The sequence below is a fragment of the Pristiophorus japonicus genome, chromosome 13 (assembly GCF_044704955.1).
Source record: "Pristiophorus japonicus isolate sPriJap1 chromosome 13, sPriJap1.hap1, whole genome shotgun sequence".
Lineage (NCBI taxonomy): Eukaryota > Metazoa > Chordata > Chondrichthyes > Pristiophoridae > Pristiophorus > Pristiophorus japonicus.
The window spans coordinates 74232639-74258917 of NC_091989.1; the positions used below are offsets into that span (position 1 = coordinate 74232639).

Consider the following 26279-nt stretch of genomic DNA (forward strand, 5'->3'; position numbering starts at 1 on the left):
TATGTGGTTAAATTATCCAAGTCACTTTGGATTGAACTTGAATTCCAATGAAAATGCTCTTTGAAAGAGTTGAACTATATATTTTTTTGATACCTCGTCTCTTCTAGAACACTGAGATTGAATTTAAGTTTGCTTTAAATGTTTTGAATTTTCCTTGTTCAACCAAAATTCTATCTTCTGTTTTTGGTTTTATCTTGCAGTTGATCCACATCTATGCAGTAGCAATAGAGAGAGTGCTGCCAAAGAGACTGTGACATTAAAGTGGTGTACCCCACGAACCAATAATGTTGGTAAGTATGAAGTAAGATTAAACTCGCTGGTGCAATTGATGCTGCTATGCCTTTCATCCAGTGAATTATTAACAAATGAACTCTCAGCTGTTGCCACTTAAATCCAGTTCTTTAGTCCCCTAAATCACAGGTTTCATTTTGGAATATTTTGGTCAATTTAACAAATTAGCATAAACCTGTTCCCTAAGTTGTATAATTATTGCAAAACAAAGTGCAATCTTGTCTGAATCTTCAAGACATTTATGGGTGGATATTATGGGGGATCTGAGTTGGGGGGAGTGGGGGAGGGGGCGATTTCAATAGGGATGCCTCTTCATCATTTTACTTCTGTGTTTCGCATCTCCAATACATCTCGGCGAGCGTGATGCGTTCTTGCCAGATGCGATTTCACCATGACTCTTTGAAAGGCCAATGCAAACATGGAGTTGGGAACATTCATCACCAAGCAATTGCAAATATGAGTTGGCACGTGCAAGGCAAGAATGATGAGCACAGGAAATAATGATGTAATATTGATGTGCTGCTGACTTAGGCGAGGGATAATGATGAAAGAGGATATGGAAATGGGAACTCCAGCCAAAGTGTTTCCATGTCTTACCAGTTGCCACCCGCCCCACCCCCCGCACCCCCCAAGTCAGCCTCCTCTTCTGATAGCCAAGTCTGTTCCTCCACAGGTGGAGGTGGAGCAGTCTTTGGCGGGGCCCTCGGGGGCTCCAACACCCAGAGAGTGTCGACCACGAGCATCTCCGAAGTCAGCAGGGATCAGAGCAGCCTGTCTCTGCCTCTGCTGAAGCCACAGGGGTTGCACCATCTATGAGCGGTAGGGAAAGAAATGGAATAGCTTTGTATTTCACCGAGGGTGTGCACATGGTTGTTTGTGAAAATGCTGTGTTCGTCAGTGTCATTCGTTATTTACATAAAATGTATTAATTTGTACCACTTTCCAGTGTTCACCATTCTTGCCTGGCGAGTGCCAACTTGGTTTTTTAATTGCTTGTTGATGAATGTAAAGGCATGAAATGACAGGACCAATTGGTGCACGTGCATTGGTTGGGTGGTTGTTTTCAGGACTGCTTTGTGTCAGCAGGGTTGGGGGGCAGGGAGTGTGATTATTGCTTTGGTCCAGTGTGAGTGAGTAGCTAAACCTTCGAGCTATTAGGGCATCGTTGGGGTCCCAAACGCCAATGTGGTCGGCTGGTCTGGCGTTGGGGGCCCCATCTTCACCTTCCTGCTCCTCTCCATTTAGAATAGTCATCAGATGAAGAGTGCTGAGTGGCTTGTTCCTCTTGCAACTCTCGTCCTCGCTGCCGCGCTATGTTGTGCAGAATGCAACACACCGCGATTGTCTCAACAAATATTTTGTATCAGTCTTTACGGTAGAGGACACTAATAATATTCCAACAGTGGATAGTCAAGGGGCTATGGAGGGGGAGGAACTTAACACAATCAAAATCACTGAGGAGATGGTACTCAGTAAGATAATGGGACTAAAGGCGGATAAATCCCTTGGACCTGATGGCTTGCATCCTAGGGTCTTAAGAGAAGTAACGGCAGGGATAGTGGATGCATTGGTTGTAATTTACCAAAATTCCCTGGATTCTGGGGAGGTCCCAGCAGATTGGAAAACTGCAAATGTAATGCCCCTATTTAAGAAAGGAGGGAGGCAGAAAGCAGGAAACTAGACCAGTTAGCCTAACATCTGTGGTTGGGAAAATGTTGGAAGTCCATTATTAAAGAAGCAGTAGCAGGACATTTGGAAAAGCAAAATTCGGTCAGTCAGAGTCAGCATGGATTTATGAAGCGGAAGTCATGTTTGACAAATTTGCTAGAATTCTTTGAAGATGTAACGAACAGGGTGGATAAAGGGGAACCAATGGATGTGATGTATTTGGACTTCCAGAAGGTGCCACATAAAAGGTTACTGGGTTGGGGGTAATATATTCGTATGGATAGAGGATTGGCTAACGAACAGAAAACAGAGTCGGGATAAATGATTCATTCTTGGGTTGGCAATCAGTAACCGGTGGAGTGCCGCAGGGATCAGTGCTGGGACCCCAACTATTTACAATCTATATTAACGACTTGGAGGAAGGGACCGAGTGTAACATAGCCAAGTTTGCCGACGATACAAAAATGGGAGGAAAAGCAATGTCTGAGGAGAACACACAAAATCTGCAAAAGGACATAGACAGGCTAAGTAAGTGGGCAAAAATTTGGCAGATGGAGTATAATGTTGGAAAGTGTGAGGTCATGCACATTGGCAGAAAAAAAATCAAAGAGCAAGTTATTATTTAAATGGAGAAAGATTGCACAGTGCTGCAGTACAGCAGGACCTGGAGGTACTTGTGCATGAAACACAAAAGGTTAGTATGCAGGTACAGCAAGTGATCGGGAAGGCCAATGGAATCTTGGCCTTTGTTGCAAAGGGGATGGAGTATAAAAGCAGGGAAGTCTTGCTACAGTTGTACAGGATATTGGTGAGGCCACACCTGGAATACTGTGTGCAGTTTTGGTTTCCATATTTATGAAAGGATATACTTGCTTTGGAGGCAGTTAACAAGGTTGATTCCAGAGATGAGGGGTTAACTTATGAGGAAAGATTGAGTAGGTTGGGCCTCTACTCATTGGAATTCAGAAGAATAAGTGGTGATCTTATCAAAACGTATAAGATTATGAGGGGGCTTGACAAGGTGGATGCAGAGAGGATGTTTCCACTGATGGGGGAGACTCGAACTAGAGGGCATAATCTTAGAATAAGGGGCCGCCCATTTAAAACTGAGATGAGGAGAAATTTCTTCTCAGGGTTGTGGATCTATGGAATTCGCTACCTCAGAGAGCTGTGGAAGCTGGGACATTGAATAAATTTAAGACAGAAATAGACAGTTTCTTAAACGATAAGGGAATAAGGGGTTATGGAGAGCGGGCAGGGAAGTGGAGCTGAGTCCATGATCAGATCAGCCATGATCGTATTAAATGGTGGAGCAAGCTCGAGGGGCCGTATGGCCTATTTCTTATGTTCTTATGTTGTTCTTATGACCCTCGCTGGTGAGTACTGAAGAACACCTTCAGACCTGTCCAGGCACCTGAAGCACATCTTGAGCATGCTGACGGCTTGCTCGATGGTGCATCCGGTTGTCATTTGGCTCAGGTTGTAGCACTCTTGGAGTTCACTGGTGAGGTTTCTCAGAGGTGTCATCAGCCGGGTTTGAAGGAGGTATCCTTTGTCGTCTGGCAGCCACCCACCCCTTAAGGGTACTTCCAGGTACGAACAGGTCGGGGATGTTGGACTGCGGCAGTATGAAAGCATCGTGGCAGCTCCCAGGGAATCTGGCGTGCATGAACCTTTTCTTGTGGTTGCATCCAACTGAACATGGATGGAATGATTTGCCTTGCGGTTGATGAATGCACTTTGGTTGATCTGGTGGTGCCCGGGTTGCCACGTGTGTGCAATCGATGGCACCTGTGGGAAGCCAGCCAGAGAAACAGATCCGAGTGCTTGCACATTCTGGCTATTGTCATCACACGGAATTTACATAATTGCCAGCCCTGGCAAACAATCTGTCTTGTGCATTTATGTGCAGCTGACTGTGGGACCCCATATAAATCCATCTGGTAGAGTGCCCTGGAAGGAACCCGAGGCGAAGAAATTGAGGGCAATGTTGACTTTTACAGCGACTGGTAATGCGTGGCCACCAGGACCAGCAGGGAGCAGATGCTCTACCAGGAGACTGTAGATGTCTGCCACCACCTGATGTGACGATCTCAGCCTTCAGAAGCACAGGTCTTCCGAGAGGGCAAAGAAGCTGAGCCTCTGTAGACCCTGTCAGTTAGATATTGCCTCCTGCGACCTCGGCCCCTCTGTTGCTCCCCTTTCTGTTGTCCCCCTGCAGCTCCCTCCACATCACACCCAAATTTTTAAATTTTCCATAGTCCCATGTTAAGGAACTGGAAACTACTGTGGCTCATTTGGGTGCATGTCCCTGAACCTAAACACGTTCAGGTGCTTGTTGTGACCAGTTCTTGTGGTATTGTACCACTTTGCCGTGGAACTGCAATTATAATTTCTCTTGTGCTTGGCAGCGCCAAGCATGTTTTCCCAGGTGGAGGTGGACTGCTTTGCCTCAGTGAGAGAGTGCATCATGTTACTTCTGGACGCAGTTTAGAATGATTACATTCATTTATGTAGAAGAATATAGATTTCTCTTATCCTTTTTTATATGATATGATAACACTACTGTATTAAAATGTGTAATATAAAGTATTTCTTTCAGAGTTGCACTATTGCACAGGAGCTTACAGAATATCACCCGTAGATGTAAACAGCCGACCCTCCTCCTGCCTAACCAACTTTTTACTAAATGGTGGGTAATTTTGTCATATTTGATTGCTGTTATACTTCCACAAAGACACTTCAGCTGAGTACATTGAGCTATGTATTAAATTGCGTGCTAAATAGAATGACACACTGCATTGCATTAAAAGCTCCTTTCACCCTCAGCACTACCTTATGCCAAATATCAGGGTGATACTGTGTTTTGCTAATTGTAATTTTAATATTTCTGTGTAAACCGCTTTTGCAGCAAGACCCGAATTGGCTAGAGTTGATACTTGTGACAACAGTAAGACTTAATGGCCAATTAGGTGAGGAGTTTGTATATATATATATATGTGTGTGTGTGTGTGTGTGTGTGTGTAGGTGTAGTTAGCTTACTGCAGCCATTGTTCCCATAGCTGCTCCCTGCAATTTATTGCTAGTATTTATGTACTAATTATTTAGTTTTGTTCATGAATTCTACATAAAGGCCCAGATTGTCCAACTCAAACATAATGTAACCCATTTAAAATAAATGAGTTACCATTACAATCGGAAAACATAGTGTTTAAGTTGTAAATGTACCAGTGATGAGATGAGGTCATGCCCTATTGTAGACCTGCCTCCTGAAGGTTGGTTAAATAAACCTTGGCTGCTTTAACCTTGTCTCATTAAACAGTAATGAATGGGACTGTATCACAGCGTTACTGCATATCTTTTGGACAGGGGCCAAGCTACGTGTCCAGATTAAAAGCCGCACCACTTTCATTTCTACTTACTTTACCTTGCTGTTTCTTCTGGTACAAGTGACCAAACATGATTAGTATTAAAGTGCACGCTACTGTTGTGTGTTCAACAATGAAGCAGGCATCAGGTTATGTAGATGTCAGAGTTCCTGCCTGTCCCACTGAGTTGGGAAATTGCACAAGGAACTTAAAAAGGAGAAAGGCAAGTATTCAACAGGGACCTTGAATTATTTTTTTTTAAAACTTCAAATCCCGGAAATCCGCACAAAGTCCGTCAGCACCTGAAAAGAGAAAAAGCAGGTTAATATTTCAGACGTAGTTCCTTCGTTAGAACCTGTATCATGTTTCCCTTTGGTCTTTTCACCAATGAAAATTAGTTTACTTTGTAAATTAGTTCCTTAAGGCTTGGAATCATTCTGCTTACCTGCTCTGAACCAAGTTCCAGCCCAAATGTCTTTCCCCTCCATCCCTAGTCTTTCTGGTAGGATTTAGTTGTTTGCATGTGCAGGTAGGTGTAATGTATTTGCTTTATGGGTTCTTTGCTTAAGAATTCATAGCAACACATTACTATTAAGAACTAGTTGGTTTATTAGCAAAGGGTTGAACAATCACACAACACATTACCAGTTCATCCACCAGGCTCACAACCACCTGCCTCATCATGGATCCCCTGAATCCAACTGGCTGGGGTTTTATTGAGTCTTGTGAACATCACATGACTGGCTAAGCCATTCCCAACTCAACAACTCTTTTGTTGCAAATAAATAAACATTAAATCAAGTACCCCCTTAGGCAACAGCTCGACAACTCTTTTAATAGGAGACAAAATTAACCAGTTAAGTCAAGTGCCCCCCAATCTGGAGGACACTCCAAACATTTTTCAACTGCCCTTTTTTTGGGTTTTTTTGACTTTTTTTTGTTGTTTTTTTTTGTGATTTTTTTTTTTTGGGCAATAAAATCATAAATCTTTACAAGTGCCCCCTATAAAAGGGGAGGGGGACACTCAAAATCCAGCAATAAACAAATTAAACTTTAAAACATGTAAAATCAAATTAAAATTTGGTTGCCGGGGGTGATGATGCACTCCAGTCCCTCCAGCGCCCACCTCTCATGGAAGGCCGCGAGCGTACCGGTGGACACCGCGTGCTCCATCTCCAAGGACACCCTGGCACGGATGTACGCGCGGAACGACTCCCTCGACCGCCCGCTGCCTGGACCGGCTGATGACACCCTTGGCCATGCCCAGGAGCAGTCCTATGAGGAGGCCCTCGGACCTACCCGCTCCCCTCCACACAGGGTGCCCAAAGATCAGGAGTGTGGGACTGAAGTGCAACCAGAAATTGAGGAGCCTCCCAACTCAACAGCTCTGCAAACCTGTGAGCAGGTGCATACATTACAATAGGATTACATTCAAGAGTGGAAAAAAAACACTACAGCCAGGTAATCAAACTTCAAGCACAGAGGAAGTAGAGGATGAACTCATGAAAGGAGCGCAAGTGTGTGCAGACCTTTTCCCTCAATGTCATCACCATGCGCAGCGCCCCATTTTTGCCACGGAGAAAAATTTCGGGAGTGCCCCCTGAAGCTGCGCTGGGCGATGCCAGCGACAGCTTCAGGGGGCGCTTACCGGGTTGTAGACTGCTTGCGGGGTGAAATTTAACGTGGAGGTGGGGAATTGTGAAAAAAAATGGCCACCTTCAGGTTGGATCAGGGGTCCATGCCGTGATCTTGCAGCCCGGCACTCTGCTTGCGTACCGGGCTGCTGCCACGGCACCCGCTCCTCTGGGGTCCAGGTAGGGTTGGCAGCTTACCCCTCCCCTTTAATGAAGGGGAGGGCCCTGTCTATGCGGCAGCGCTGCGCCCCCCAGCACGTAGCGCTGCGCCCCTCACTGAGTCCTTCCGTCCCGCTCGCGCCCCATAGAGCCGGTGGAGCGCGATATTTTGCACCCCTCTTGCTCTCGGGGGCGGTAACCCGAATATAGGTCGCAGGGCGGGACTTCCGCGCCTGCCGCAGGAACTCCTGCCTCGTGGCTGTTACCGCCCCCAGACGGTACGCTACGCAATTCCGCCCCCTAGGACTTGCTGTGTTTCGGGCATTTCTATTTTTAAAATACCTGAAGTAATTTTGTTACTGTCCATTAGAGAGGAAATTGCGTTCCCATTTGTGTGGATAGATTCAGTCCCAGAACCCAGAGATATTTGTGGCTATTAGAACGTCTGTTTTGGTGCATTGCATCGCACCTCCTTTGCCCATATTTATGTATTGTAGCAGTTTGCGACTGTTGCACATGTTAATGATTTTGTGCTGACAATGCTAAAGATTCACAAATGTAGTCTGCATGTTAATCTATGAAAAGAAAGGCAAGGAAAGTCCATCAAACCCACCACAGCCAGACAACAGTGAACCCTCGTACACAGGGGTACAATAGCATAGTGGTTATGTTACTGGACGAGTAATCCAGAGCCCTGGACTAGATCCAGAGACGCCAGTTCAAATCCCACCTCAGCAGCTGGGGAACTTAAATTTAGTTAATTCAATAAATCTGGAATGAAACAAAAGTCAGTAATAGTGACCTTGAAATGACTGTATTGTCATAAAAACCCATCTGGTTCACTAATGTCCTTCAAAGGAAATCTGCTGTCTTACCCGGTATGGCCTGTACGTGAGCCCGGGCCCACAACAATGTGCTCTCTGAATTGGTGACTCACCACCACCACCTCAATTAATGCTGGCCTTGCCAGCGACGCCCACATCCAGTGAATGAATTGAAAAAAAAAATTACTGATCCACCCCTAAACCACACAATCTTGTGGGAGAGTGAGAAAACCAGAGGGAAAAAAACGATGTCAAATTCCGGAAAGTTCCGCAAATGCTAAGTTAAAGAGTAGAGCAGGTACCCTGTAACTTGTCATTATCACAACCAACACTCTATATCTATATCTATATCTATATCTATATCTATATCTATATCTATATCTAACTAGAAATATATTTGTCTCTCAGCAACATGTCAGGTTCTCTTTTAAAAAGGACTGTAGCAATTCCCTGTCAACGCGTGTCTCAGCACTTTTTCAGAAGGTAGTGACGATGTGTGAAGTGCTTTATGGCAATTTATGGATTTTATAGGATGCCTTCTAGACCTATAATCCACCGAAAGGGCCCAAGTTTCGGGCCGTGCCTAAAACTGCGCAGCCCGGACCTGGATGCCCGTTTTTCGCGCCAGAAAGTGCACCTAAAAAAAACTTACCCATTTTCCGGCTCACTGGAGGCCTCTGGAGCTGGGCGCGGCGCAGCACGAGCTGTAGGGGGCGGAGCCAGGTTCCTGCACTGAAAACAGTGCCGGGACCTCTGCACATGCGTGCTGCAATGGGCGCGCATGCGCAATAGCTCCAGGTGCCCAAAACTCTGTGGGAGGGGCCCGAAGCACGCAGCTCCTAGCCCTGGCCGAATGGCCTCACTGGGGCTGCGTGCATAAGGCTCCACCCATCCGACCGGACCCTCCCCCTGGCGACCTGACCTCCGCGACTCTCTTTCCCCCCCCGCCCCACCGGACCTCCGCGACCTGCCCCAAGACCCGGCGCCACCTACCTGTAAATCCAGCCCGAGGTCTTGGGCCCGGCCGTTCAGCCTCCTTCTCTCCCTTCCCCCCCCTCCCCCCTCTCTCCTTCCCTCCCTCTCTCCTTCACTCCCTCCCTCCCTCCCTCTCTCTTTCACTCCCTCCTTCCTCCCTCTCTCCTTCACTCCCTCCCTCCCTCTCTCCTTCACTCCCTCCCTCCCTCTCTCCTTCACTCCCTCCCTCCCTCTCTCCTTCACTCCCTCCCTCCCTCTCTCCTTCACTCCCTCCCTCCCTCTCTCCTTCACTCCCTCTCTCCTTCACTCCCTCCCTCCCTCTCTCCTTCACTCCCTCCCTCCCTCTCTCCTTCACTCCCTCCCTCCCTCCCTCTCTCCTTCACTCCCTCCCTCCCTCCCTCTCTCCTTCACTCCCTCCCTCCCTCTCTCCTTCACTCCCTCCCTCCCTCTCTCCTTCACTCCCTCCCTCCCTCCCTCTCTCCTTCACCCCCTCCCCTCCCTCCTCTCTCCTTCACCCCCTCCCCTCTCCCTCCCTCCCCTCTCTCCTCAACCCCTCCCCTCCCTCCCCTCTCTCCTTCACCCCCTCCCCTCCCTCCCCTCTCTCCTTCACCCCCTCCCTCCCCTCTCTCCTTCACCCCCTCCCCTCTCTCCTTCACCCCCTCCCCTCTCTCCTTCACCCCCTCCCCTCTCTCCTTCACCCCCTCCCCTCTCTCCTTCACCCCCTCCCCTCCCTCCCCTCTCTCCTTCATCCCCTCCCCTCCCTCCCCTCTCTCCTTCACCCCCTCCCCTCCCTCCCCTCTCTCCTTCACCCCCTCCCCTCCCTCCCCTCTCTCCTTCACCCCCTCCCCTCCCTCCCCTCTCTCCTTCACCCCCTCCCCTCCCTCCCCTCCCTCCTTCACCCCCTCCCCTCCCTCCCCTCTCTCCTTCACCCCCTCCCCTCCCTCCCCTCTCTCCTTCACCCCCTCCCCTCCCTCCCCTCTCTCCTTCACCCCCTCCCCTCCCTCCCCTCTCTCCTTCACCCCCTCCCCTCCCTCCCCTCTCTCCTTCACCCCCTCCCCTCCCTCCCCTCTCTCCTTCACCCCCTCCCCTCCCCTCTCTCCCCTCTCTCCTTCACCCCCTCCCCTCTCTCCCCTCTCTCCTTCACCCCCTCCCCTCCCTCCCCTCTCTCCTTCACCCCCTCCCCTCCCTCCCCTCTCTCCTTCACCCCCTCCCCTCCCTCCCCTCTCTCCTTCACCCCCTCCCCTCCCTCCCCTCTCTCCTTCACCCCCTCCCCTCCCTCCCCTCTCTCCTTCACCCCCTCCCCTCCCTCCCCTCTCTCCTTCACCCCCTCCCCTCCCTCCCCTCTCTCCTTCACCCCCTCCCCTCCCTCCCCTCTCTCCTTCACCCCCTCCCCTCCCTCCCCTCTCTCCTTCACCCCCTCCCCCTCCCTCCTCTCTCCTTCACCCCCTCCCTCCTCTCTCCTCTCTCCTTCACCCCCTCCCCCTCCCTCTTCTCTCCTCTCTCCTTCACCCCCTCCCCCTCCCTCTTCTCTCCTCTCTCCTTCACCCCCTCCCCCTCCCTCTTCTCTCCTCTCTCCTTCACCCCCTCCCCCTCCCTCTTCTCTCCTCTCTCCTTCACCCCCTCCCCCTCCCTCTTCTCTCCTCTCTCCTTCACCCCCTCCCCCTCCCTCTTCTCTCCTCTCTCCTTCACCCCCTTCCCCTCCCTCTTCTCTCCTCTCTCCTTCACCCCCTCCCCCTCCCCCTCCCTCTTCTCTCCTCTCTCCTTCACCCCCTCCCTCCTCTCTCCTCTCTCCTTCACCCCCTCCCCCTCCCTCCTCTCTCCTCTCTCCTTCACCCCCTCCCCCTCCCTCTTCTCTCCTCTCTCCTTCACCCCCTCCCCCTCCCTCCTCTCTCCTTCACCCCCCCAGCTGTCAGAAACACAGACACTGACAGACAGTGTGAGAGAGACATACACACAGATAGACAGAGAGATAGAGACACACTGGGGGGGCCATCCCAGCATGCTGTTGGAGGACTCCCGGTGCTGCAGTCGGTAAGTAGAAAATGTTTTATTTATTGATTTAAAAAAAAAAAAAAAAATTTATTTATTAATTTTTTTTGATTGATTTATTGGTTGATTTATTGATGTATTTATCATTTATTATTGATGATGGCTCTTTATTTGTAAAACTGAAGTGTTTAATGTTTGTAAACTTCCCTTTAAACCCCTCCCCATTCTCTACGCCTAATTTGTAACCTATGCCTGATTTTCTAAAGTGTAGACAAGGTTTTTTCAAACTACAAAAATCTTCACTTACTCTATTCTAAGTTAGTTTGGAGTAAGTTTTCACTGCCTAAACTTTGAAAACAGGCGTAAGTAGCTGCACACGCCCCCTTTTGGAAAAAAAATTTCTGTTCCAAAGTGAAACTATTCTAACTGACTAGAACTGGAGCAAACTAAATGCCGAGAATTCAAATTTCTAAGATACTCCATTCTAAACCGGTTGCTCCAAAAAAACAGGAGCAACTCAGGCCGAAACTTGGCCCCAAAGTAACCAGTCTAAGTCCAATCCCTTCATTTTAACAACCTCAAGCCTGCCCCTTCTTCGGCCGCATTTCTCTAAAGAACATGGTCCAAATTCTTGAAGCCTGTCCTCATTACTGAGGGCTCTAAGGTAAGATATCTTTCTCGTTATCCTACACTTTCTATAGAGGCTTGATATCCTTCATATGCACTGACTGTAACTGAATACTAATAATGCAAGTCGTGGTTCAGTGGGTAGCACTCTTGAGTCAGAAGGTTGTGGGTTCAAGTCCTGCTCCACAGACCTGAGCACAGAATCCGGGCTGTCACTCTAGTGCAGGACTGAGAGTGTGCTGACTGTTGGAGGTGCAGTCTTTCGAATGAGACATTAAACTACGGCCCCGTCTACTCTCTCGGGTGGACATAAAAGAACCCGTGGCACTATTTTGAAGATGAGCAGGGGAGTTCTCTCCGGTGTCCTGGGGCCAATATTTATCCCTCAACCAACATCACTTTTAAAAAAAAAAATGTTTATCTGTTCATTCTATTGCTGTTTGTGGGAGCTTGCTGTGTGCAAATTGGCTGTAGCGTTTCCTACATTACAACAGTGACTACACTTCAAAAAGTACTTCTTTGGCTGTACAGCAATTTGGGACGTCCTGGGGTCGTGAATGGGACTATATAAATGTAAGTCTTTCTTCAATTTGTACTTGGAGCAGTGCAACCTAAAATTATTTTCTGATCCTGTTGGTCACTTTGCACTTCTTTAATGAATGGTCACCTACTGACTCCAGGTCTCTCGATCCACTAACTGGTACCTCTGCATGATATAAGCATGCCTCACTTGGAGTTGGTATCCCTTCCATCTGCTTCACTTCCTGGTGGATCTAACCTCGCACGTGCCTATACATATACAGGCGTATCCTGCGCAAACTTTCCCTCTTTGTTCTCACACATACAACTGTTACATACTGCTGATGTATGTAAAACATTCGTCTGTATCTGACTAAACTTCTTTAACATTTGAACTTGGACTTGGCACTTTCTCAGTTTTGAAGACTCTTTTGTTAAACCTGTACTGCTCCTCCTCGGCCCTTGTCTCGTTTTTGCCAAACTTTCCCCTCTCTCTGGTGTTAAAAGCACAATCTTTACACAATTTCACAAACTATAAGGCCCTTTGCCCCAAATATTCCAATGCCTGACCAATCAAGATAACTCACTGCATGTATTTGTGTTTAGGACGCAATCACCTTAAACAGACATACTTTAAGAACTTATGAGCAGATTTTTACTATTTGACAATGAACAGGCTTATTAGCTGATAAACTCCTTTTCCTTTCCCAGCCTTAAATAGCGATAAACCATGTACCAAATAAAATTGGGTTTCCATTCGGTCACTCCTTGATCTTACCCAGGCATTATAACTCATCCATTATCTCTAAACTTTGACAACCTTGGTCTACCAGTTTCGGGCATTGATTGGAGCCAGCTGGAAGAGTTGTTTGTTCGAAGAGTCAGAACTTCTCAGAATGTTTAGCAATAATCTTGACATTTCCCTGAGTTCAGCAAGGCAGTTAAAACATCATTTGTAAGACGAGTTTTATGATATTACGTGACAGTTACATTTTTCACATTCTTTTTCATTAGATTAGACACTCGTTAGATAAGTTGCCTTTCATGTTGTCCAAGTGAAGCTATTGGTTAAACTTTCCTGTGGGGGAAAAAAAACCTAGCATTGTTTGACGTGCCTCACTTGAATGACCCCTCCGACTGGATGGTTGCAGAGCAGCATTGATGCTGTGGGCAGAACCATTGGCAAATGGTGACAAAAGGGAGAGAATTTGAAGAGAGGAATTTTATGATCGCTATATTATCTCTCACTTTTTATACTCTGACTTTTTCTTATCTTTAGGGTACTAGTTTTTCTACTCCATCCCTTCTGCCTTCCTCCGTACTGGTTTAAAGTTCTTTCTACAGCCCTATTTATCCTTTCCACTAGGATCTTGATTTCAGCCTGATTCAGGTACAGCTCGCCCTCATGGTACAGTTCCTTCCTGTCCCAGTACTGGTGCCAGCGTCCCGTGAAAAGGAAACACCCTGCACATTTACTTCCCTGATCTGTTGGTCCCAATGCCAATTAGCATGTCCGGTAGTAATCCGGAGATTTTACCCCCTCGCGCCTCCCAAAGCTCCTGATACTCCCTACGCAGAGCCTCTTCCCCGTTCCTTCCCATGTCATTGGTTCCGACATGAATCACACAACTGGTGCTTTCTCTTTTTTTTCCCCCCAAGTTCCTTTCCAACTACTTTTGAGACATCCCTTATCCTGGCATTGTGTAGGTGACACACCCTTCTGGGCTCTCGATGGTGACTGTGGAGAATTCCCTTTTTCCTGTTAGACAGGACCAGGTTCTGCGTTCCTCCTTCCGTGTCTCTACTAAGTTTCCTGACCCTGCTTACTGCCTTTATTATCTCTCACTTTTTATACTCTGATCTCTGAATATGAAAGTAAACTAGCAAGAGACATAAAAACTGATTGTAAATGTTTCCAAAAGTATGTAAATAGAAAGAGATTAGTGAAATTAAACGTGGGCCCATTAGAGGCAGTGACAGGAGAAATTATAATGGGAAATAAGGAAATGGCAGAGACATTAAATAGGAACCAAGGGTCCAGAGAGAATGAGGAACTTAAAGAAATCAGAGTAAGTAAAGACAAGGGGCTAGAACTTGAACTTTTGTGCTTATCCCCAAAAATAGGCGTTATTTCCAACGTGGGCGTTAAAAAAGGGTTTTCAGATCACCGATTTCTCGCCCATTCTCAAAACATTTAGTTTCCATTTTTGAAAATGGGCGTTACCGTGAGCGATATCAAATGGGTGGTAGCATTAAATTTTTTGACCTTCTACCATAAAGTATGGCCGTCCTTAGCAACGGCATGGCAACGCTCGATTCCTGCGATTCAGGAGGTCATGGGTCATCATGACATGCGCAGATGAGGAGACAGAGAGAGGGAGCTCAGAGGCACTGAAAGCATGTGCGGCTGTGGTGTGTGCCTGTCTGGCTGTTGTGGGAGGAATGATGGAGATTCATCAGTAGCAAAAAGCCTACTAAGCACCAAGAACATAGTTGGCACCGAGTTTTTGTCCAATAAATAAGATATAACATGGAAGGGATGGAGGAGGCCCTGGAGCTAGTAGCCAGGAACACTGGTGGCAGAGGGCTCCCAGTGGTCCCGGAGCGTCGCACTGCACCCCAAGGTGCCGTACCCCCATTGCCAACCACACGAGAGCCAGCAGCAATATCTTGCTTCTGGCTCGGAGTACGTTCCCACCTCGGGACCGTCGTCTCCCATATCCGTCCAAGCAGCGCTTTGGCCGTCGCCCCATCTCCCCCAATGAAACATCGCCTAAGGACCTCCTCGGCCAGGCGGCTTGGAGTCAGGAGGGGTAGGGGTAGAGGTGGGGAAGAGAGGGGGGTGGGTGGGGGAGTGGGGAGTGTTGGTTTGTACAGAAATACTGATGATTTCAGACTAGTGTCTGGTTAAATGTTTTTTATTTAACAAAATCTTGTAGCACATTGGCTCCGATAGCTGCACCATTACATGCTGATGATTCCTTTACATCAAAGGGTATCATCACAATTTCATAAATCAACTTAAACTTTAACTGTACCAAGGTGATGCCCACCATTGATGTATGACCTGCACACCCAGCAGTTTGTCAGCCTTGTAAATAACACACATGTTCTTTCAGGCAAAGCGATCATTGATGAGCTCCTGACGTAAGGCTCTTGCAGCTATGATGCCACCATGTGCCCTTTCATGCGATCTACAGGGGGACGTGGGAACGGCTTCACCGTCAGCATGAATGTCTGGGCCGATGTCAGCATCCGCTTTCTCATCCTCCTCTTCCTCTCTCTGGTGAGGTGGACTGTCAGATTCATCAGGCAATTCTTGTCCCCTCCTGATAGCCAAGTTGTGCAGCATGGAGCACACCACCACGAATTGAGCTACCTGCTCAAGGTGGTATTGGAGCTCGTTTCCTGAGTGGTCCAGACATCTAAAGCGCTGCTTCAGCACTCCAATGGTTTTCTCTACGATGTTGCGAGTTGCTCTGTGGCTCTCATTATATCGCCTCTCAGCTTCCGTTATGGGTGTCACACAGAGGGGTCATCAGCCAGGTGGCAAGGCCATATCCTTAGTCACCAAGCCTCCAGCATTGACCTTGTGGCTCATTGTTAAACAAGTCCAATACAGTGCTCTCTCGCAGGATGTGAGCATCATGGATGCTGCTCGGAAATTGAGCATTCACTGCCAGTATAATTTGCTGGTGCTCGACAACCAGTTGGACATTCAGGGAGTGGAGTCCCCTGCGGTTCCTGAAAACCTCAGCATCCCGAAAAAGTGCCTGCATCGCATTGTGTGTACAGTCTATTGCTCCCTGCACCTTGGGGAAGTTTGCAATTCACTCTGTGCCTCCCTGGTCATAGGGAAGCTGATCAAGTCCCCTCCTGCGTGTGTACAGGGCTTCAGTGACCTGTCTAATGCAGCGATGTGTGGCATGCTGAGAAAGTCCGCAAATATCTCCAGCTGTGGCCTGAAAACAACCTGAGGCGTAGAATGACAGTGCCGCAGTGACTTTGATCTCGACGGACAGTGCAGTTCTGATGGTGCTGGCAGGCTGCAGATCTGCCCTTATCAGCTGGCATACCTCAGTGATAACCTCTTTGTGGAAGCGCAGTCTCCGAAGGCAGGTGGTGTCGGGCAAGTGGAGGTAAGAATGCTTCTCCATGTACTTGTGGGGGGTGTAACATCTTGTCCTCCTCGTCTGTCACGTCTTACATTGGGCACATAATGCAGTGGAGCGTTCCTTCGACGATGTTGAATCTGCTGCATGTAATTGGTCAGCAAGAGAGGGTGAGAAAGGACAGGCCCCATTGCAGTAGCTCTCTGTTTTCCACCGATTGGTCACAAACGAGGAATGTCCCGACGAAATCACTTCTTCAATTCCAATTGGTCACAGTGCGGTCAAGATGTTTTTAGATGTTCACATCAACTCCCTGCAGAGTACATCCGAACTCCGCCGAGGTTCAAGCAAAGCAGCCTTTTAAAGGACGCGACATGTGATCTAGAACATGGCGTCCATAACGCTGTGATTCGTTCTGGTTAGTTCCACTTTTTGTGGGCGGTTTTTTGGGCGAGCGATATTGTGGGCGATATGTGTGCGAGGTGGTGAAATTGATGCAGGGCGATTTCATTGCCGCTAGTTTCGGTAAATATGCTCTTTACGACAAAAAAAGTGAGCGGGCATTAATATTTAATCTCGCCGTTAAATCTGTGGAAAATAACGCTGAGTAATATCATGAGCGTTGCATCTGCTGATTCCGCCCAAAAAAAGTGGCTGGGCGGTAATATATTTTCCCGCGTTAAGCACATGGGGAAATTAACGCTCGGCGATAAGTTTCCGAAAAATGCCTGGCAGTTTCCATTTTGGGCCAAAATGGGCGATATATTGGCGTTATACGTCATTTCAGCGGTTAAATGGGCATTAAGCAGGAAAAAAAAGTGGGGGTTCTAGCCCATAGTACTGGAGAAATTAAAGTGACCAGGTGGTGACAAATCCCCTGTACCTGATAACCTGCATTCTAGGGCTTTAAAGGAGGTAGCTGCAGAGATAGTGGATGCATGGTATTAATCTTCCAGAATTCCCCAGAAACTAGAGCAGTCCCCAAGGATTGGAGGGTAGCAAACATAACCTCACTGTTGAAGAAAGGAGGAAGAGAAAAAAACGGGGAATTATAGGCCAGTTAACCTGACATCAGTCGTAGGCAAAATGCTAGAATCTATTATTAGGGATGTAGTAACAGGACACTTAGAAAATCGTAATATGATTTCACCTGGTTTTATGAAGGGGAAATAGTGTTTGACAAATTTTAATTTTTCAAAGATGTAACTAGTAGGACGGATATGGGGAAACTAATGGATGTAGTGTATGGATCTTCAAAAAGCATTCGATAAGATGCCCCACGAGGTTATTACACAAAATTAGGACTCATGGGATTGGCGATAATATATTGGCATGGATTGAGGATTAGTTAATGGTCAGAGAATGGAGAGTAGGAATAAACAGAATATTTTCGGGCTGGCAGGCTGTAACTAGCGGGGTACCACAAGGATCAGTGCTGGGGTTCTCAGCTATTTACAATCTATAATTAATTACTTCGATGAAGGGGCTGAGTGTAATGTATCTTAAGTTTTCTAATTATATAAAGTTAGGTGGGAGGAGGCTGCAGAGAGATTGACTGAGTGAGTGGGCAAGAACATGGCAAATGGAATACAATGCGAGGAAGTGTGAAGTTATCCACTTTTGTAGGAAAAACAAAAAAGCAGAATATTGTTTGAATGGTGAGAGACTGGGAAATATTTGCATTCAGAGGGACCTGGGTGCCCTTGTACATGAATCACAGAAAGTTAACATGCAGGTACAGCAAGCAATCAGGAAACCTAATGGTATGTTCGCTTTTGTTACAAAGGGATTAGAATATGAGAATAAAGAAGTCTTACTACAATTATACAGGGTGTTGGTGAGGCTACACCTGGAGTACTGTGTACAGTTCTTGTCTCGTTACCTAAGGAAAGACATACTTGCTTTGGGAGTGCATCAAAGGCTTACTAGACTGGTTCCTGGGATAAGGGGATTGCCCTACGAGAAGAGATTGAGTAGATTAGGCCTATATTCCCTAGAAGAATGAGAGGAGATCGAATTGAAACATATAAAATTCTTAAGGGGCTTGACAGGGTTAATGCTGAGAAAATGTTTCCCCTGGCTGGGGAACTTAGAACACGGGGACTAAGGGCTCAATTTTCCCCAATGCTGTTTTTTGGCATATTGCAAGAGTTACGCCCGTTTCTTTTGGCCCCAACTACTCCAAAAAAAAAACTTGCCAGTTTCCACGTTCTATTTTTTGAAATTGGCACCACGCAGCCTGTCCTTTAGCTTCGGAGCGGTGAAGACTATTGTCTGCGTCAAAAAAAAAGATTTCCTTCCACTTCTGCGCATGTGCAAAAAAAAAATGACATTTTTGATGTGACTGCTATGGGCGCGCATGCCCAGTACAGCTCCCGGTCTGCATTCGGCCATTTTTAAAGAGCCATTGTGTGTGAGAACTTTAATTCTCAGTGGGAAAACCGGAGCTGCAATACAATATGCAACATGGCTCAAGGACCAAGAATGTCTCACAGGATGAAATGGAGGCACTGGTTACTGTAACTGAGGTCAGATGGCACAAGCTGGACACCAGCAGAGGTCACATAAAAGTTTCACCAAAAGAAATTAAGAAACGCTGGAACCAACTTGCAGGAGATTACTGTCCAATGGTGACCACCCCGAGGTCTGGAGGCCAGTGCAAAAAGAAGTGGCAGGACCTTGGTCAAGTAGTTAGTGTAAGTAATATTTTCATTTATTCAATGGAATTGTAAATGTGACCATCTGTATATGTTCCACCCAGCAGAAAGACACCCTCTCTAAAAAGTTATGTTTTCATCTTTGCAGAGGAAGGTGGTGCACAACAAACTGGAAAGAACTCGAACAGGAGGAGGCCCTGCAAATCTGCACCCACTGACATCCTTAGAAGACAGGGTCGCTGTTTTGATGGGTCCTGCCTGGAGAAAAGCAATCACCACTGCACAGGCGGGCCCGCACTCGAGGGAGAGGGTAGGTCCTGCAAATTCCATAGTCTGGCTTTGCTAAATGTCAAGTACTGCGCGGGCTAGTCATGCTTCGGTTCATGGGGATGTCTCCGTCAGCTACGCTTCGATTGATGCAATGTGCTATCATTCACTGTGGTCCTTCAAATCAGCCTGCTGCCTGCACTGTGTGAGCCTACTCATGCCACCCACCCTGCCCCCTCCTCTGCTGCTAACCATTTGTCTGTTCTATTATATTTTGCAGAACTTGAGGTCAACCCTGATGAGGCTGAAGCCGATGCAGAAGAGAACATCTTCAATCCCACCTTCCAGACCAAGAGTATAGGATGAGGGGGAGGGGGAGGTGATGGATGAAGCCCCCACTGTTGTACTCACTCTGGAGGAGGTGCAGGTGTCGCTCATTGAGGAGCCAGCCCCTTTCCTGAGTGGTCGAGTGTTGGGACGTTCCATGGTTTTTCACAGAGCGAGGCTGGAGTTCCCAGTGGGATGCAGCGAGGCTCACCCAGGGTGAGGAGGGGAAGGAGAGCTCGACAGCTCTCTCCTGAGGTGCAGGATGTAACAGATGTGGTTCAGATGATGGCAATGAGTGCGGAGAGCATTGACCTTACCCGATCGCTCCTGGACACCATCAGTGGGGTGGGTGATGAGGTATCAGGACTGTCGGGAGAAGTAACAACACTCTCACGAGAAATGGGAACAATGCCCGGGGACATGAGGGAGGGAATGTTGCAGGTAGTTAACACACTGTCAGGGCACGTGAGGGAGGGATAAGGGAACACGCCCAGACCTGCGCCCATTGACAGAATCAACTGCACTCCCACTGCAATCCCCAGACCGGCCTCTGAAGAGGCCTAAGCCGGGCCCTCCACATTACCGCCTGCCCACGCTTCCCATCAAGAAGTGCGCATTGTCCGCGATGTTTGAAAGAATAAGCTTGGTACCAACCCGAGAAATGCTGCGCCACCGCCTGCGGGCGGGAATGGAGTCACCAAGCGCAGCGGGCGGTCTTAGAATAAGATGGAAAAGAGATAGGTGCAGCCTTTCTTTGTTGCTGTTGTTGTTGTTACTGTTGTAACTATTCTCATTAAAAGTTTTTTTAAGTTATGTAAATTTACAAGTTTAAAAGTTTGTAAGTGATCTTCACTGAAAACTTTAAAGTTTGATTCAAGAATATTTTTAGTTAACTTAAGTACAAACAAGTGTTACATTTTTGAATAAAATATATTTTAAATTATAACTGAATCATTTCCATTATTTGTTCCATTAGCACAACACATTACGGAACAGGTCCAAACAGTAAATATGGTTCATTTTGGAATAGTTGCCACTGAGCCTTCAGGCAGCAAAGCGTTCACGGATGAGCTGCTGGCGCAAGGCTCAAGCAATGGTTAAAGGGGCACGACGGCCCGCCCTCCTCCGCCGTCGTACTCTGGGTTCAGGTAGTTGCATGGCTTCCTTGTCCTCCTCCCTGTCATCTGCATCTTCCTCCTCATCATCAGCCACTCTCCCCTCAGGTGGGTTTTCTACTACCAGCTGCTGCTGCCTCATGATGGCTAAGTTATGCAGCATACAGCACACAACAGTGAACTGACTGACAATCTCAGGGGAGTACAGCAAGTAGCCTCCGGAATGGTCCAGGCATCGGAAACGCTGTTTCAAGATATCAATGATCCTCTCTCTTATGTTGCGCGTCGCATTGTGCGACATGTTGTATTCCCAATCAGCTTGTATCCGGGTTGCGTGTAGGGGCGTCATGAGCCAGGTGGCGAGGCCGAACCCTATGTCTCCCGCAGCCAGCACTGCCCCTCTGGCTGCTGCTGAAACATGGCGTGTATAACGCTCTTGCGTAGGATGAACACAAGATCTCTCATCAACTAACATGATGCGATGCATGTCGTCACACACACGCTGAACATTAACGGAGTGGAAACCTTTTCTGTTCCTGTACATTTTGGAATCCTCCAAAGGTGCTCGCACAGCGATGTGGGTACAATCAATGCAGCCCTTTACCTTTGGGAAGTCAGCAATCCTGGAGAAGCCCACAGCCCTTTCACGCATTGCCTGGGCGGTCATGGGGAACTTCATCTAGTCATTCCTCCGGGCATATAGTGCAGCAGTCACTTGCCGTGCAGATATGTGTTGCATGTTGAGAAATGGTGCGCAAATCCCCAGTTGTGGCCTGGAATGATCCAGATGCATAGAATGAAAGAGCAGCTGGAACCTTCATTTCAACTGACAAAGCAGTCCTCCTGACACTTCTAGGGTGCAGGTCTGCTTTTACTAACTCACAGATCTCAGTTACAACTTCTTTGTGGAAACGCAGCCTTCTCACACAGTCTGCATCACTTGGGTGCAGGTATGAACGCCTGTCTCGATATACCCGACGTAGGTAAGGCCTCCTGCTCATCACCCAACCGGCTCTGAGGTTTCTCATGCGATGACGTTGAATCAATCGTCTCCTCCGCAACACCTTCATGCAGAAGGCTTGCACAAGGTATGGCATTGTCAATATTGCCCCCATAATTAATTTGTACCTTTGCAAAAAGCTTAAAGCTTCTCTGCTCTCTCTCCAAGGTTGACGTCCAACATGGACGACACCCTGGTCTGTGCATGCGCACTAGGCTTGCTTAGAACGGGAAGCTAGGTATTCAAATGAGGACATTCAAAGTACCACCCCACCACTGACCGAACATCTCCTCACCGGGCTCGAGGGTTGACCGGCAGAATCGCTCCCTTGCCTGAACACGGGCTCGACACAACACCCTCGCCCCTCCCCCTACCCGGGGCTTCTTTTGAAGCTGCTGCATAGTGTAAGGCTTCTCATTCCTTCAGTTCGGCTTCCAAGCCCCTGTGTCCGGGCGAGGGAGCGATTCTGCCAGCCAACGTTCCGATCCTCGAGCCCGATGAGATGTTTGGGGGTGATATGGCACTTTGAAAAAAAATCTAAAATTAAAAAATTGTATTAGACTTCCATTTTCTCCGTATTAAGTTTGAAAAAATTAAGCTTCATGATGCATATTTCATGTCTTCTTGACTCCCTCCAAAACTTCGCATAAAAACAACAGGATCTTTCTGTGCTGATTTTTTTAAATGTGCGCTGGTTTTTCTTAAGTGCCCAGAAAGTTTTCTGGGAGTGGTCACATACGCCGTGCTAGGAGAAATGTAAGTTGGCCACTCCCCAGCGGTGTTTCAAAACCACCGGCACAAGACTTTGAGGAATTTCCCGCCACACTGTTTTCTGTTCAAAATGGTGAAATAAGGCCGAAAAACCCGGCGCAAGGTTGCGGAATGTCCAGCCCACAGCTTTTATTCCTCGGGCGGACACCGCCATTCCTCCCTCTGGGTTGACCATGGCGTCATGTTTTTCAAATTCATCCCTCCATCTGTTACAGACTTATTTGGTGCATCGAGAGAGAGAGAAGAAACCAGAGGAAACAATAGTGCATTACATATTCTTATGGACAAGAACATTTACTATGCAATAAAACTCTCAAAAGCCACAGATACAGCCGATCCTGTTTTTCCAAAATGTATAAGTAAATCCGACTAATCCTGTTTCCACTGTTAACAGAACTGGTGTGTTAACAATCACTTACTTTGTGAGGTCGCCCAGTTTGAGTTGTGGCCAGCTCTGCGATTCAAGTCCAAACCTCTCTGTATGCACTTCAATCACTAGATAAATCAAATTGACGCAAGTTGTCCGACTACAGCCAGGTTCTCCTCCTGTATTGCACATCTGGCGATGTATGAAACATTTTTATCGCAACAACAACTGCATATGCAATCTGTTCAGTGTACAGCCTTCCAACTTCAGCTATGTCTACTGGCACCACTTCTAAAAAGAAAAGTTTGCATTTCTATAGCGCCTTCCGCAACCTCTGGACATCCTAAAGCGCGTAACAGCCAAACAAGTACTTTTGAAGTGTCGTCACTGTTGTAATGTAGCAATGTAGGAAACTAATGTTCTATTTACAAAACAACTGATGTTTCTGTCCTTTTGTATACATCAGGTCGATCAGTTTTGTTGGAACAGCCTCGTAAGTCAGGTTCCAAAGTGATTAGTCACATGCTTTGCAGCCACGGTGGTGAGATTTTCCTGCATGTATTAAGCAGTGTTCGCTCCATTCTGGAGGACCCCCCATCGATTAGTGAAGGGTGTGGAGGAAGGGTTACTGATTACAGGATTACGGTTAGTCACTTTGCAAAAATGTATGTTTTTAATCATTGATTTGTTTTCATGACCTGATGTCAAATGGTAGTGACAGTGCGGACTGCCTGCTTAAAAGCTAAATCAGCAGTGTACAATGAGAAAATCAACCCCCAGACAGGCTTATATATGCATTCTTTCACAGGAATAGCCTTTAGTACGACTTTCAAGAAGACTTAAATTTTTTTTTACTTTGAAGCTGACTACTTATTTCTTGTAAACAAATTCTACGTCAGCATTGATTGATGCTCTGTGGCAGAAAATCGAATCCTGTAATGTATTCACTGACAGTGGAGTACTTGTCTTCAAATGCAGTCATCCTTAATATATGTTAGTTGCATTAGCTAATAGGAATGTGGATGCTGCATAATATTTGCCATTACTTCATTTGGTTTTTCATTTTTGACTTGTGTCTGCACACTGATAACTTGAGATTTACTTGCGGTTCCTTTTTAAACTAGAAAGTTTTACTTGACAGTTTTACCTAGATCCATACAATCATACAAAAATGATGGACAGGAAAAGACCTCATCCAGCCTGTCCCACGCAGTTGTGATGCCTTGGAAGAACATAAGAAATAGGAGCAGGAGTAGGCCATACGGCCTCTCGAGCCTGCTCCACCATTCAATATGATCATGGCTGACCTGATGATGGACTCGGGTCCACTTCCCTGCCCTTTATCTCCTTATCGTTTAAGAAACTGATAATTTATGTATCACAGTACACACACTACCCATCTACCAAACGTAATCAAAAAACACAGGCAAGGGGGTGGGGAAATTAGAAAATTCCTCTCTGATCCCCTTAGACGATTAAAGCTAGTCCAGGAGATCACATTGGCCTTGATTGACATTACAGGATATGCTGTCTCAAGTATACTAAAGCACCTTTGTTCATTTTTGAGCGGGGAAGTAGCCACCGGTTTGCTCCTCCTGTGCTGAGGTATAGACACTGGCTGGGATATGGCTCCACAGGTACTTTCTGGTGTCGCGCGCACGCGTGTGTGTGCTCAGACGTTGAGCATTGGTTGACCATTTGATTCTGTTCCCACTCATTCCTCTCTTTACCTGACCCCTAGACATTGGACTTCCCAGGTAGTGCTCAGGAATAGATACCCTGACTGGATTTTCTCTCTCTCCCCTCCCCTCCCTGTCCTGCTCGGTAGCGTTGTGGCCAATTGTCGAGCCCCCCCTGCTCTCCCAGCCAACTCTGCACAGACCAAGAATCAGACCTGCATCTCCTGACCTGTATGGCTCTGTTGTTGCACCTCACTGTTGCCAACTGAGCCAACAGGTTAGCTCCCCTCACTCATTCTTATATTTGATTCTGTGCCAGGTACTCCTTGTCTAAGAAATAAATAATGTACAGTACAGATGGTACAAGGAGAATCCAGACAGATCAATTTATTATTACTATTACACATTGCGAGTTAGCTTTTAAATGTTATTAGTTGTACATTGCTCTCACTGGTCTTCTAATATTACTGTTTTGAATGACTTAAGTAGAAGCAATTGTCGGTCTCAGTAAAATTTGTTATCATCCGTCTATCCTCCTTTATTACAGACAAAGCGGGGGATATAAAAATAATTACTCATCTTAAAAAAAAAAAGGCTTGATCAATTCAAGAACATGCACCTCCAATAAACAGTTAAGACCTGCAGCACATCCAGTGTTTTTGGCTCACAGCACTATTCTTTTTTTTTTAGGACTTTGGTGAGTTCATGAGGGAAAACAGACTAGCTCCTGTACTGGAAACGCGCTACATGATGGATGGGAGTACGGAAGTGCCATTGGAGAGGGCCAAGTCCCAGCTCGAGAGACATACACGCTATTGGCCAATGATTATATCTCAAACCACGATCTTCAACATGCAGGCTGTAAGGAAATTTCTGTTGCCATTGATTCACACGGCAGTGTCACTTTCACACGTTGAGCGTGCACAGGGGAGTTCATAGAAACATAGAAACATAGAAAATAGGTGCAGGAGTAGGCCATTCGGCCCTTCTAGCCTGCACCGCCATTCAATGAGTTCATGGCTGAACATTCAACTTCAGTACCCCATTCCTGCTTTCTCGCCATACCCCTTGATCCCCCTAGTAGTAAGGACCTTATCTAACTCCTTTTTGAATATATTTAGTGAGTTGGCCTCAACAACTTTCTGTGGTAGAGAATTCCACAGGTTCACCACTCTCTGGGTGAAGAAGTTCCTCCACATCTTGGTCCTAAATGGCTTACCCCTTATCCTTAGACTGTGACCTCTGGTTCTGGACTTCCCCAACATTGGGAACATTCTTCCTGCATCTAACCTGTCTAACCCCGTCAGAATTTTAAATGTTTCTATGAGGTCCCCTCATTCTTCTGAACTCCAGTGAATACAAGCCCAGTTGATCCAGTCTTTCTTGATAGGTCAGTCCCGCCATCCCGGGAATCAGTCTGGTGAACCTTCGCTGCACTCCCTCAATAGCAAGAATGTCCTTCCTCAGGTTAGGAGACCAAAACTGTACACAATACTCCAGGTGTGGCCTCACCAATGCCCTGTACAACTGTAGCAACACCTCCCTGCCCCTGTACTCAAATCCCCTTGCTATGAAGGCCAACATGCCATTTGCTTTCTTAACCGCCTGCTGCACCTGCATGCCAACCTTCAATGACTGATGTACCATGACACCCAGGTCTCTTTGCACCTCCCCTTTTCCTAATCTGTCACCATTCAGATAATAGTCTGTCTCTCTGTTTTTACCACCAAAGTGGATAACCTCACATTTATCCACATTATACTTCATCTGCCATGCATTTGCCCACTCACCTAACCTATCCAAGTCGCTCTGCAGCCTCACAGCATCCTCCTCGCAGCTCACACTGCCACCCAACTTCGTGTCATCTGCAAATTTGGAGATACTACATTTAATCCCCTCATCTAAATCATTAATGTACAGTGTAAACAGC

The 26279-nt window shown here is 47.0% G+C and overlaps 1 protein-coding gene across 3 annotated transcripts in view; it reads left to right on the plus strand.

Annotated features, from left to right (window-relative positions):
* ints13 (integrator complex subunit 13) overlaps window positions 1-26279 on the plus strand; it is an 85735-nt gene that overhangs the window by 40201 nt on the left and 19255 nt on the right. For all 3 annotated transcript variants that reach the window (XM_070897663.1, XM_070897665.1, XM_070897664.1), the window contains 4 exons: window positions 201-290; window positions 4562-4651; window positions 23137-23315; window positions 25040-25210. In XM_070897663.1, coding sequence (XP_070753764.1) covers window positions 201-290; window positions 4562-4651; window positions 23137-23315; window positions 25040-25210 — 530 coding nt within the window. The remainder of the gene's footprint in view (window positions 1-200; window positions 291-4561; window positions 4652-23136; window positions 23316-25039; window positions 25211-26279) is intronic.